This window comes from Trachypithecus francoisi, unplaced genomic scaffold (genome assembly GCF_009764315.1).
Source record: "Trachypithecus francoisi isolate TF-2019V2 unplaced genomic scaffold, Tfra_2.0 Lachesis_group1, whole genome shotgun sequence".
Classification (NCBI taxonomy): Eukaryota; Metazoa; Chordata; class Mammalia; order Primates; family Cercopithecidae; genus Trachypithecus; species Trachypithecus francoisi.
This window is the reverse complement of record NW_022681454.1, coordinates 149,351,499-149,364,756: the sequence shown is the minus strand read 5'-3', so window position 1 is coordinate 149,364,756 and position 13,258 is coordinate 149,351,499. Positions and strand designations below refer to the sequence as shown.

The 13,258-nt window shown below is 46.1% G+C and overlaps 2 protein-coding genes across 6 annotated transcripts in view; one reads left to right on the top strand and one right to left on the bottom strand.

Moving 5' to 3' along the window:
* Window positions 1-2,793: 2,793 nt before the first annotated feature.
* Window positions 2,794-6,620, bottom strand: LOC117084961 (spidroin-2-like; the record flags this gene model as incomplete). The annotated part of the gene is made up of 1 exon (XM_033213344.1): window positions 2,794-6,620. A coding segment is annotated over one exon (693 nt), but the record flags the coding sequence as incomplete, so codon positions are not given.
* The window catches only part of FBXW7 (F-box and WD repeat domain containing 7), a 211,960-nt gene continuing 204,657 nt past the window's right edge, over window positions 5,956-13,258 (top strand). For 3 of the 5 annotated variants that reach the window (XM_033215494.1, XM_033215491.1, XM_033215497.1), the window contains exon 1: window positions 5,956-7,096. The gene's annotated coding sequence lies outside the window, so the exon portion shown is untranslated. The remainder of the gene's footprint in view (window positions 7,097-13,258) is intronic. The other 2 variants (XM_033215496.1, XM_033215495.1) reach the window with 1 other exon arrangement.

The window sequence follows — 13,258 nt, the reverse complement described above, 5'->3', positions numbered from 1 at the left end:
GGCCTCAGGAAGCTGAGGTGGGGGAATCCATTGAGCCCAGGTGGAGGCTACAGTGGGCTGTGTTCCCTCGCATCAATGCACTCCACCCTGGGTGATAGGGTGAGACTTTGTCTCAAAAAAAAAAAAAAAGTGAAAAAAGAAAAAAAGAAAAAGAAAAAAGTAAAGAAAAAAAAGTTTATAGGGTGAGCATGGTGGCTCACACCTGAGGCTGAAGTTGGAGGGTTGCTTGAGTCCTGGCGTTTGAGACCAGCCTGGGCAATATAGTGAGACTCCGTCTCTATAAACAATCAAAAAACTAGCCAGGTGGTGGCATGTGCCTGTAGTCCTAGCTGCTTGAGAGGCGGAGGCAGGAGGAGCGCTTGAGTCCAGGAGTTTGAGACTTCAGTGAGCTATGATTTAACCACTGTACTCCAGCCTTTGTGACATAGTGAAACCCTGTCTAAACGAAAAAGTTTATAATCAAAGTAATAAAAAAAAACTAGGTAACCTATAACTATTCTTATTTTGGAAGGAACTTGTCCCAAATATAACTTACTTGGTGGCATTACTGATGGCAATGGCAGGCCGTCCAGAGCAGCCACTGCCATCATGCCGGCTGCAGCGCGGATGTGTGAGCATTGGTGGCAGGAGCGGCCGTGGGAGTGGCAGTGGCAGTTGTGGGACCTCTGCGCCCCGCGTTCCCGAGGTGGACAACTGTGCGGCCCCCAGTACCCATCCTCATGTGGCCAGGTAGGACCCGTTCCCAGCCTTGGAGCCTCCGCTGCTCCAGACCCTGACCCTGAATTACTGCTCTCGCCCACTGTCACTGTGGGGAGCACGTGCGGAGGAGGCGGACAGTCCCCAGAGCCCACTGCCCTGGGATCTGCTGTGATGGGGCAAGGTTGAGCTGCCTGCCAGCAGGGGAGCAGCATGGTCGGGCACGGAGAGGTGGGCAGAGAGGGGCCCAGCAAGGACCTGGAGTCCTCGTCCTGGGCTGCAAGGAGGCGCAGCTGGGGCTGCCTGTGCACTCCATGGAGCAGGCGGGAATCCTACCCTCCCAGGCGCAGGACCAGGGCATCTCTGCATTGCACCCTCTGGGGGACAGGAAGGCCCCATTCCCCCTGCAGGCCCGGGGGTGTCTGTTCCCACTGCCTGGCCTCTCTCCGCTCCCAGCGCCTGCTCTGATCTCAGAATCGGGTTGGGGCCAAGCCCAGGTACTGTCACAGCCCAGCCGGGTAGGTGCAGGCTTGGGGGAGTACTGGCATGCCAGCCCCTTGCTGCTTCCGCCCCCTCTAGATGTTAGGCGCCGACAAGCATGGGAGGGAGGCAAGGGTTGGCAGGGCTGAGGCCCGGCCTCACAGGCGCCCCTCTGCAGGAATACCCTGGGTGTCATGAAGAGTGGTAGGAGGCAGACAGGCTTCAGTGTGGAAAGGAGCAGGTTCCCAGTGAAGCCCCACCTTTAGGCCGGGTAAGGCCTGAAGCCCGGGGACTGGGCTGCCCATCCTGCACACCAGAGGGGGAACTTATGGTGCTTTTTCCTGGGCCTGCCCAAGGACCAATCAGCATGCACTTCCTCCCCTCTGAGGCCCGTAAAAGCCCGGGCTCAGTCAGAACTGAGCAGAGGATGAATGACCATCCGCAGAGAGGAACTACCTTCTCTGCTGCTAGCTGAACACTTGTTAGCATGACCAGCTGCGGAGAGTAGCTACCGTCCCTGCTGAGAACTGAACATTTGTTGGAACAATCTTCCTGCATAGATGAGCTACCTTGCAAAGAGGAGCTCTCCTCTCTGCTGAGAGCGGAAAACTCATCAGGACAACCTGCCTAGCAGAAAGGAGCCACCCTCTTTGCTATAAGTTGAACACTCATTGGGACACCCTGGCTGCAGAAAGGAGCTACCCGCTGTGGGTCTCCTCTGAGCTGTTCCATTACTCAATAACATCTTCCTCACCCTCCACTTGTCTGCATACCTCATTCTTTTTGGTCACAGAAGAACTTGGGACCTGCCAAATGGTGAGGCTAAAGGAGCTGTAACACAAACGGGGCTGAGACATCCCCCTTGCTGCTAAGTTGCGGGTGAAGAGAAGGGCTGTGGCCTTTCGGGGAGTCCAGACCTGGGAGCTCCCCAAGCCAGGGCTGTGACTCCCTCTTTGGGTCCCTGCAGTTCCTGGCGTCTCCAAGCTTCTGGGTGCCAATGTGTTCCCTGGTGCCAGCTGTGGAAGTTGCTTGCAGTATGCCTGGTCCAGCCACAGCCTTGCAGAGAGCTGGCACATCTGGAGCTGCCCGCCCCACTGCAGCAGCTAGTGTGTCTGACTGCGCAGTAGCCAGACTTCACGCTCGCTCACACATGCCTTGCTGCTCCATGCCGTACTTGCCCTTGGCAGAGGTGGGATCCAGGCCGGTAGCGTAAGCTGAGCACAGCCTGCCAGGCCAAGTAGGTGGAATGAGCCCAGTGGGCCTGAGCAAGACTTGGGCAAAGGCGCCACAGGCCACAGAGGTTTCCGGCCAGAAAAGCGACACCCTAAACATCCCATGAGATTACTTTACCTGTTCAAATGTGGACTATGAAAGGATATTGAAAAGTTGGGCATCTCAGAGACTTAGATGTTGAAAAGATAATAATGCACCACAAAAATGTAAATCCAAATAGCTAGTTGTATACAAAAAGATCCTCAACAGCATCAGTAATCAGAGAAATGCCAGTTAAAACCATAATGATATACTACTACACATCCACCAGACTGGCAAAATCGAAAAGACCAACAATGTCAAGTGTTGTGAAGATGTGGAGCAATGGGACTCATACATACCTAGTGTGAGTGTGTAACCCTCTAGAAAAGAACTTGGCATTATTTATTCAAGTTTATGATACATCTTACCACTCCCAGGTATATGCTATACAGAAACTGACATAGATGTGATGGAACATATATATGAAGAATGTTCACATTAGCAATTATAACAATCCTAAACTGGAAACAACCCAGATGTCTATCAGCAACAGAATGGCTAAACGTATTGTCACATACTGTTACAATGGGACACTGTAATATGCAGCAATGAAAACGCACAAATTACAGCTATAGGAACAACCTGAACCACATATGAATTAAAAACAATGTTGAGCAAAAGCAGCAAGAACAACAGATTACATATTATATTGTTCCAGTTACATAAAGTTCAAAACAAAGAGTGAAACTAAACAATATATTGTTTAGGGATGCATGCTTGCGACAAAGCGACAAAGAAAAGCAAGGACGTGATTATCACAAATGTTAGAATAATGGCTACATTTAGGAGGGAGGGAAAGAGTTGTGTTCGGGAAGGTCATGGGGCAGGGAGGGGAACTTCTGAGTTGCTGGAAATATTCCATTTCTTGACCTGGTTGATCGGTTACATGGTGGTTTCCTTTATAATCACTTATTATACTATATAATTGCTTTATGTATTTAAACTATATTTCACAATAAAAATGTTAAAATCAATATACTATAGATAGCATTTCTGGAAAGCAAAATTTTGCCAGATAGCTTACACAATCTTTGACAGTAAAACCCACTGATGTGGAATAACAAAACATTGATTAATTTCTCATAAGAGCTCACTTTCAAGTGTAGAGGTCAGAAACCTTATAAGAATCTCCTTTGTTCTATATTTTAACATAGTTTTTAGGTCTTTATCTTAAATTGATGAACCAGGGAAGGAACTATTAGCTAAAACTTCAGATTTTTTGGAATTTTGAATTAACTAGCTGTTTTCTCCTCTGGATTAATAAGCAATACAAGGAATTAAAGAGATGCAGACCAAGTTGGAAAGGTATGAACTTCCTTCTCTCCGGCCTCTAGTTCCAGCTGTTTCCTCCTGTTATCAAGCTGGGTGTTGAGGTGGGTATCTAGCCCAGTACGCTTAGTGTGCTGTTATTAAATACTTTCTAAGTAGGTGGCTCAGGCTCTCCTGAGTGCCCTTCTGTTCCTCAGCACTGAGGTTGTAAGGTGGAGCCACTGACAATGAAAGCAGAAGATCACGCTGCTGAAAAACCCTATGTGGTACACACTTAACTGGAGGTGTTCTCTGCTGGGCTGCAGAACTCTGATGTTTGCATTCTTTTCCTCCAAAGCCCACAAAGGTTAAACTCTCTGAGGTGTTTAGCTTCACCAAATCCCCTAAATCTGTGTGTTTTACTCCTTTAATTTCCACCATTCCCCTGCTGTAAGATAGGAAGAGGGGGAAAAACAAAAAATATTTATTTTGTAGCCATGTGAAACCATCACTTGTTGGTCTGATTAACTGTGAGTCTCATTTGGAAGGCTGTAGCAGGGGATTGATCATGTAAAGACAGAAAAATCCAGGGTAATTTAAGCAGGATGTTTAACCTGGCTCTTGGAACTTCAGGTCAAGGGCAATAGGGTCAGGTGCTAGTCTGTGAGTCTCTCCTTGGTTTTGCCACATCCTCCTTTGCCCCTCCCACCACCTTTCCTGCAGCATTTTAATGAACATGAGGCCTTGTATTTACCCAGTTAAAAGGTTCCTTAGTCTACTGTTTGCAGATGGTAGTGGCAGCAGTGGGAAAAACCCAGAGCTTCCCACATTTGTTTATATTACACTTGCTCCTATCTCAGGTGGAAAGACTTGTAAAGTCCATTACTACTGCTTCCCAAGGAGGCAGAGTGTGCTAGGGTCCACGGACAGAATTGTGGAATCTGCTTTCATCATTGCTGCTGTTTTAATCTTTTCCTCATACTATTCACTTAAGACAGATTTCTGAGGATTCTGGTCCTTTTATCTTAAATTTCTTTTCCTAGAGAACTGCACTTTAAACTTCATGAGTTTTTACTTGACTTTCCTTTCCAGGATAACATCTGTAGGAAAAGCTGCATAATAGTAATAACATTTATTTTAGAAAGAAAATAACCTTTGAGTCAGACCTGAAACACAGGCTAACATTTCTTGATGACAACGTACACTGATGAACCAAGATCAGAAGTTCTCGAAAGCCCCAAGCCATAAGAAAGAACCATTCGTAAAAGTGATACACTATTAAATTCTTCCCCTGACAGTTAAAAATCCTTCAACAATCTCCCAGAGGATGGCTCCCTTCCAATCCTCCCTTCCCGCCGCCCTAACAATCTGCGCGAGGATGGGTTCCTTCCTCTGCCCGGCATTTCGTCTCCTTGTCCACTAAAGACTCAGGTTGTGACTGTACTCAAGCCGCACCCCTGTTTCCTTCCACGGCTGAGGAGGGGAGGAATGTATTACAACTCATTTTTACAATGCACTGTAGTTTACAAAGCACTTGCACTTCCACCATATCCTCTGAGCTTCGCGAGTGCCACGTGAGAGAGGCATTCATTCATTCATTCATTCATCAAACATTTGCTCGGCCCGACCACACGTTATCCAACGCCGGGTCTCACCCCACGCCACGGGAAGGTTGGGGCGCTCTCTCCCTGGAGCAGGTGCAGCGGATCAGGCTGTGCGGGAACTCCACGATCAGTACGGCTTTTCGAGGGTCTGTCTGGGGCCAAATGCCTCATCTTCGGGTGGTGCGCGCAGCTGTCTGAAGGCGCGGCCTGGGCCTCCTCTTTCCTTCCAAAGGAGCAGTCCCCACCTGCCCCGAAGGAAACCGCTACAGAGCAAGCTCTCCAGGCCGCCCTCGGGTCAGGGGTAAGATCGGGCGGCAGCTTAGGCTCGACTCGGCTCCTCCCCTTCCTCTCTTCAGTTCTGACGCGGCCGTAGAGGCGGCAGCGGCGGCGGCGGCTGCGAGTCCCGCGGCCCGAGGCGCACCCACCCGCTCGCCGATCCCCACTTCCTCTTCCCTTGGAGCGTCATCAGAGGGCGCCAGAGGCGCCCAGGGCGGGGTGGCTGGAAGGGGAAAAGAGGCCAGCAGAGGAAGCCTCAGAGCGGAAAGAAGAGGGAGGGGGAAGAGAGTGGTTGCTAGGTGACTTGCGTCATCGACAGGCGCCGCTCTCCTCCCGCCCCTCTCTCTGGAGTGAGGCGAGAGCCCCGCACAGAGCGAGGGAGACAGCGAGCTGAGCTCCGGGCGCTGCCGCTGCTGCTGCCGCTGAGAGTAAGAGCGAAGGCGCATCCGAGAGACCCAGCCCCCCTGCACTGGCCGCCGAGACCTTCGCTCTCACCTGGGCCAGCGGGAGCCGCGGCCGCACTCCTCTCCCCCCCTCACCTTCCCGGCCGGCAGCGGCGGCTGCTGCACACGCCGGAGCCGGAGCCGGAGCCGGAGCCCGAGCCTGAGCCGGAGCCGGCGGCTTGGGGGGCAGGGAGGCGGCTACCACCGACCGGGACTGGGTAGCTGCTCCGCGGTGAGAGAGCGCTGAGGAGGCGCCGGAGCTTCTGCCTCCTCCCGGGGGGCCTGGGGCGAGAGACCCCCAAGGTGTAGGGAGGGGGGTCCCAGCCGCAGCGACACATGCGGGAGCCGGGAGCGGGGGCGGCGCCGAGCGGAGCCGGCCGGGTCCCTCGCCTCGCCGCCGCCTCGGCCACCCGCCCGGGGCCGTAGCATCTTGCCCCGGAGTGTATGAACCGGGGCCCCAACCAAGTTCGGCAACCACCCCCCGGTCGGGGGGGCGGGGACCCCGATGTGAAGCTGCGGCTGGGGCGGCGGAGAGAGCAGGACCGACGCCGCCGTCCTTTCCTCACCTTTCCCCTCCCCTCAGCCCCCTCCGGGGGTCTTCTCCCTTGGCCAGTCGCCGGCCCCCCGGCTCCTTGGCTGGACTCCGGGAGGAGTTCTTAGAGCCCCCCTCCCCCGCCCCAGTCCCGAGGGCGGCGGGGCCGGGGGGGACCCGGGGGGCCGGCTGCAGCCTCCACCCAGAGGAAACTTTACAAAAACAAAATTCGGAGTCTCCCAAACCTGACTGTCCCGGGAGAAGTGGCCCTGGACGGGCAGAAGCCGCAGGCTGAAAAGACCCAGGAAGAGGAAAAGAGGAGGTAAGCGGGGCCGCCGCCTCCTCTCCCCTGGCAGCGCGGAAGAGACCCGGGTGGCCGCCTGGTTTAGCGACACGAGCACCGCTTCAACCTCAGTACCGCACCGGAGCCTTCCGCAGCTGCCGCCTCAGTCCGAAGGAGGAAGGGAACCAACCCACTTTCTCGGCGCCGCGGCTCTTAAAGTGTGAGTGGCCCCGGGAGAGGGAATTGAGGGGGAGAAAGTGGGAGGATGCCGGCGCTTCCTCCTGGAGTTTTGCTGATGTTCTCCAGTAGTGTTGGGAGTCTATCAATGAGAGGGTCTAGCTTTATTCACAGAGGGGGAAAGGTGTTAGGCCTGTATTTTGTAACTTTTTAGCTCTTTGTACGAGTAATGCAAGTATGCAGGTTTTTCTTGGAGGAGTTCTTTCTCCAGAGTGAATACTCGCACCTTTCTGGCCAGTAATTGGCAAAGGGAAATTGAGGGAGCCAGAGCATATGTGCGCACAGAGGCCATCTGTATCTGTACACTTTTCCTGGTACTGTGGGTGTGTGCGGTTTACTTTTTGTTTCAGGGGTACTCTCATATATGTTCCTGAGTGAGAACCGCTTACCCTGTGGACCCCTGAAAGTAAAATTGCTTTGTTTGTTTTTTTTTTTAAAACAAAACAGAACCAAAAGCCAGTCCTGAGAGAGGTTCATTTCAGTACCTATTGGTACGGGAGTTAACCTTCTCAGTTCCTGGATCCAATTCATGTGTGTTAGGATGACACTGTAACAGATGTCAGTTATTCAGGAACTTGAGTTCTTAGGAATCACAACTTATTTGGGGAAGAGCATTTATCACATTAATCATTTTATAAAAGTTGTGATTTTTTTCCCTTCACCCCCCCCCTTTTTTTTTAGAGTAACAAATGACAACACTTTTTTATTTGGTTTGAGGCTTTGCTCTTTGGAATTATCTTTATTTCTGTATCAATTTAGGATACACCTTTGATATTTAAGTCAGGAATGATTTTTTCTTTCCATTATTTTAAAGTTGAAGTATATAAAACCTTTGACTTGTATTTTAGGTATCTTGTCAGAGTGCCAAATTAAAGGTTCATGAAAGTAATTAACATTTCATATACAGACCTTAAGGGTTAAACATAGAGCAGGATTTTATGTAGGAAGGCATAGGCAGTACTGGTCCGGTCCATCTAGACAACTGTGGGCTCGTTCTGTCTGAAGCCACTGCTGAGAGATGCTTTGTGGGAATGAATGTAAACCTGGGGTTATCTTTGTATTCGAAGTTCTCCGTTCAGGATCTTGATTAGATTAATTTAAAACTTTCTCAAACTTAACAATGTTTGTTTGTTTTTTTAAAGTAATGAGTTCTGCAAGTTTATTAGCCTGTGTATTATGTGATAATTAATTTACATATTCCGTACCTGTGTCCCTAAACTTTCAGGACACAGAGTTTGTATTTCAAGAAATACCAGGACAAGCCTCAGTTTATCATTTCTTAATTTTATAGACTTTCATTATTTCTACCGTCAGTTTCTCCAACTCTTGTCTTGGAATAATGTCTTTCATTTCTTTGACCACTTTTCCCTCCTCTGGAACTTCTCCCACTGAATTGTTTTCCTTTAGTTGCCTTGTTATGCTTTGGTAAGGAACTTTAAATTCTTTTAAATGTGTACTGACATGAAAATACTGAATAGTGGATGTAGTGTTAGACTTAGAATCAGAGTCACGTATTCCGTTTTTCACAAAGATATGATAAAGAGAAATGTAGTCATGTAGAAGCTGTGTTTTGGGATGGAGGGGAGGACAAACTAAGAAACTATAGTTTGAATGTAGGTTGTGCTCTGTCAAAGTTGGTTACTAACTTTAGGACCTACTTTTATTGCTTTAACTATAGATTGGTTAAAAATTACGGTAATTTTTTTTTTTTTTTTTTTTTTGAGACACAGTCTTGCTCTGTCACCCAGGCCGGAGTGCAATGGAGCGATCTCAGCTCACTGCAACCTCTGCCTCCCAGATTCAAGCAATTCTCCTGCGTCAGCCTCTCGAGTAGCTGGGACTACAGGCATGCACTACCACGCCTGGCTAAATTTTTTGTATTTTTAGTAGAGATGGGGTTTCACTATGTCGGTCAGGCTGGTCTTGAACTCCTGGCCTCAAATGATCTGGCCACCTGGACCTCCCAAAGTGCTGAGATTACAGGCATGAGCCACCGCGTCTGGCCAAAAAATTATGGTAATGTTTAGCATGTTTGGGCCAAAAAGTTATGGTAATGTTTAGCATGTTTGGGCCAAAAAGTTATGGTAATGTTTAGCATGTTTGGGTAGAAATGACAAAGTATTTGGGGTCCCTGCCTTTGAGATGCTTTTACTTATTGGTGGTGCAGACAATCAAACACAAATTGCACAAAGCTATAGGCGAGGGGCGATAGACCAATATTTATCTAAGACCACACTAGATGTTAGATATTATTTGGCAACTTATAGATGTGAATATGTTTTTATATTTTTCACTAGGGAAATGTTGCCTTTGGACGTATACATATAGAACTAATTGAAGTATTGAAGCCAAATCTGTGAAGGTTTCTTTTAGGAAGAAAAGAGCAAGTGGAGACAACATATTTAAGACTTGGAATTGGAAGGCATAAGGGACAGATAAAATTATGAAGTTGGTTTGAAGGGAATACAGATGGAGGTTGTTGAGTTAGTAGTATTAGGGTCGGTTGTGTTTGTGTAGACACATGATTACAGTTCAAAGAAGCAATTGAGAAGAGTGTTCCGGAGAGAGTAGTTTCAGATGACTGGGGAGAAATTACATTTTAGGCAAAAGCAGTTATGCCTGGATTAGGATTTTGTTTTTCTAGGGAACCAACATTTTTATTATGTCATGGCTATCAAGGGCTATACAGAAGGAGGAGTGAGAAAGAAGATGCTTAGTGTATTGCTAGCAGCTTCTTACAAAAAAGAGTTTGGAAATGGTACAGTAAACTTTGTTTTGGATGTGAAATTTTAGGGCAACAATTGGATACTGGTGCAGTTTCAAAACAGCAAAATAGTTTAGCAGGTAATATACTGAAAATGTAAAGTTGGAATTATTTTCAACGTATTTAGGTTTCCCAGAGTACTGATGGAAAGTGAAGAGCTGAAAAGTGGGTATTTTTAGTTAGGGGGAAAATCTGAATGAATGAGACACTACCTAAAATAGATGTTTTAGAAGTGGATAAGAGTTGAAGTTAAAAAGGAATGAACAGGCTTTAAACATGGCCACCAGTTTAGTCCCAGGGTATATTATTCTGTGTTTTTGAAAGAAGCTAAAAGTTTTTATTTTTTTTTAGATAGGGTATATAGGTCCCTTGAGATTAAGTTCAGAAGAGTATATTTAATAATAATTTCATTGTTAAGGAACTTATAAATAGAAGGACAGATTTGTTTCCTCAAATTCATGTTTTTAAAGTTCGCTGTGCATTATTATCCTACGTTTGGTCTTAATATGACAAAGTAAGGCCAAAAATAGCTGACAGAGAAGGCTGCTTCCCTTGTTCACAGTTGGTGTGTGTCTTTGTGTCCCATACAATGGAGGGGATATCCCTGTGTAGGCACAGCAGTGCTGAACATGCTTTTTTTTTTTTTTTCCCTTTAACCTTTTTATTAAAAAACAAAAAGCAACTTGGCACTTAAAAAAATGTAGACATTTTTGTGGCTTGCATTTAGTATTGACTTTTAACAGGATTAAGGATTGTGAGGAAGGAAATATATATTCACACTTTTTTGTGTTCCTTAGTTGGAATTCTGCACCTTCCCAGTAGCTTCTCTGACTTCTTAACAGTGATTATTCAAATGGCAGAAACTCTGGGGAAGAGATGTTTCAACAGGGAGATAGGTCTGAGGTGATTCTAGGGTGAAGATACAGGGATTGGATTATATGCCATATGGAGGCCTTCTCTCATCACCCTCCACTTTCCACAACATTTTTTGTGCAGTCGAAGCCATGTTCAGATGAATTTTAGAAGGCAGCCATTTATAGTTAACGTTATTTACTAGTAAGGACAGTGAGAAGAGTGGTAACCTCGTATACTTTGCCTTGGCAACTTTGGATTGATAGGGAATTAGAGAGACTTGAGGGTATATGTTTGTGTGTGTGTGTTTTAGCACCCACCAGATGACCCCAAAGCATAGGCTTATTGCATTGTACTTTGGAGATGGTTCTTGGAGAAGTCTTCTGGTGCTTCTGACATCTCATTGTATAGAGAAGGAGTTGGCAAACTATTTTTGTAAAGGGCCAGTTAGTAAATATTTTAGGTTTTATGGACCACATGATCTGTCACAACTTTCAGTTCTGTTCTTATAGTGTGAAAGCAGCTGTAGACAACAAAGGAAGTGAATGAATGTTGCCGTGCTCCAATTGGCCCATAGGCGGAAGTTTTTGGACCCCTGATACAGACAACTGCCAAATCCACCAACAAACAGTATGAGCTTTATTACACTACAAAGCCAGGGCTGGCTGTTTTTGGTGGTCTTTGTTTTCTAGGTGAGATGTTTTTCTCTGAGTTCATTTAAAATGATTTGGCGTAAAGCACATACTCTACTGTAAAATACTTTTGCCTTCATGATGATGCAAACTATGGATTGAGGGACATGGGTGATGCCATCTTTAAAGGGATGCATCTAAAAAGTAGGGACTACCTGCATTTCTTATCTAAAGATAACCACAATTGACATTTAGTGATATACTGGCTTTGTATCATGGCCAAAAGTGTCTGTAAAGAAGCTTGTGGTCATACTTTCGAAACCTGAAAATAAATGTAAAGCATTTTCTTCGTATGTAAAATTAGAAGTGTTTATGGTTGGTCTAAATAATGTGAGTAAAACTGTAAGAGCATTAAAATTTGATACTGCTATCTCTTTAAGTCTTAATCTCTTGCAGTGACTAATTCAGTGTGTAGAATTATTGGCTCCGCAGTTTTTGTTTTGTTAATTTCAAGTACCAGTGTATCTTAACAAATTAAGCTTTGATGTATATACATGTATATATATATGTATATGTGTGTGTGTGTGTGTATATATATATTTTTTGGGTCTCATTCTGTCACCCAGGTTGGAGGGCTGTGGTGTGATCTCAGCTCACTGCAACCTCCGCCTCCTGGGCTCAAGTCATCCTCCTACTTCAGCCTCTCGAGTAGCTGGGATCACAGGCACGCACCACCACACCTGGCTAATTTTTGTGTATTTTTGTTAGAGATGGGGTTTCATCATGTTGCCCAGGCTGGTCTCTTAACTCCTGAGCTCAGGTAATCCATCCACCTCGACCTCCCACAGTGCTGGGATTACAGGCGTAAGCCACCACACCTGACTAGCATTGAGATATATATATATATATATTATTTTATTTTTTATTTTTATTTTTATTTTTTTTGAGACGGAGTGTCACTGTATGGTCAGGCTGGAGCGCAGTGGCGCAATCCTGGCTTACTGCAACCTCCGCCTCCTGGGTTCACGTCATTCTCCTGCCTCAGCCTCCCGAGTAGCTGGGACTATAGGCGCTAGCCACTATGCCCGGCTAATTTTTTTGTATTCTTTAGTAGAGACGGGGTTTCACTGTGTTAGCCAGGGTGGTCTCGAATTCCTGACCTCATAATCTGCCCGTCTTGGCCTCCCAAAGTGCTGGGATTACAGGAGTGAGCCACCGCGCCCGGCCGCATTGCTATATTTTTAAGAGTGAATCTTTCTCACATGTGTTGTTCAGAAAGTGTAATTCACTTTGTGCACTTTACATTACAGTTAATATTAAAATATTTGTTTCATATGTCAGCAGATACCAACATCATAAATCCTATTTATTTTAGGATTCCCTTGTTTATGGCAGGGGTGGAGATTACTCTTGCAAAAATGACCACTTTTTAGTGAGTATGAAACCTGCTTTTACTTTATATATAGTATTTCTACATATTGTTACTTAAGTTGAACAATTTACTTTTTAATTTTTCTTCTTTTAAAAAGAGAGTATATAATCTGACAATGTTAGTATGTCTTTTAGAAGGTCACTATAAAGTTGCTTTCCTATTTATTTGGAAAGGATTATTTCCTTATTATTTAAAAAATCTTTTAATTTTTGCCTTTTCGGGTAATTTTATCATTGTCCCAAGCCTAAGGATGAGTGGCAATTTAAAAGACACAAGGTGTGCATCTCATATCTGCAGATACTCCAAACAGAAATATTCTCGTTCGTTGATACTTTCAGTGGACCAGGGAAAAATGTGTATTAGTTTTTCTTTAGTGTGACTGAATTGTCATTACAAAAAGATGAGTAAAATTGCTTTTAAATAATGAATTCTTGCTGTTAAATTATCCTGTTTTTAGACTTTTTC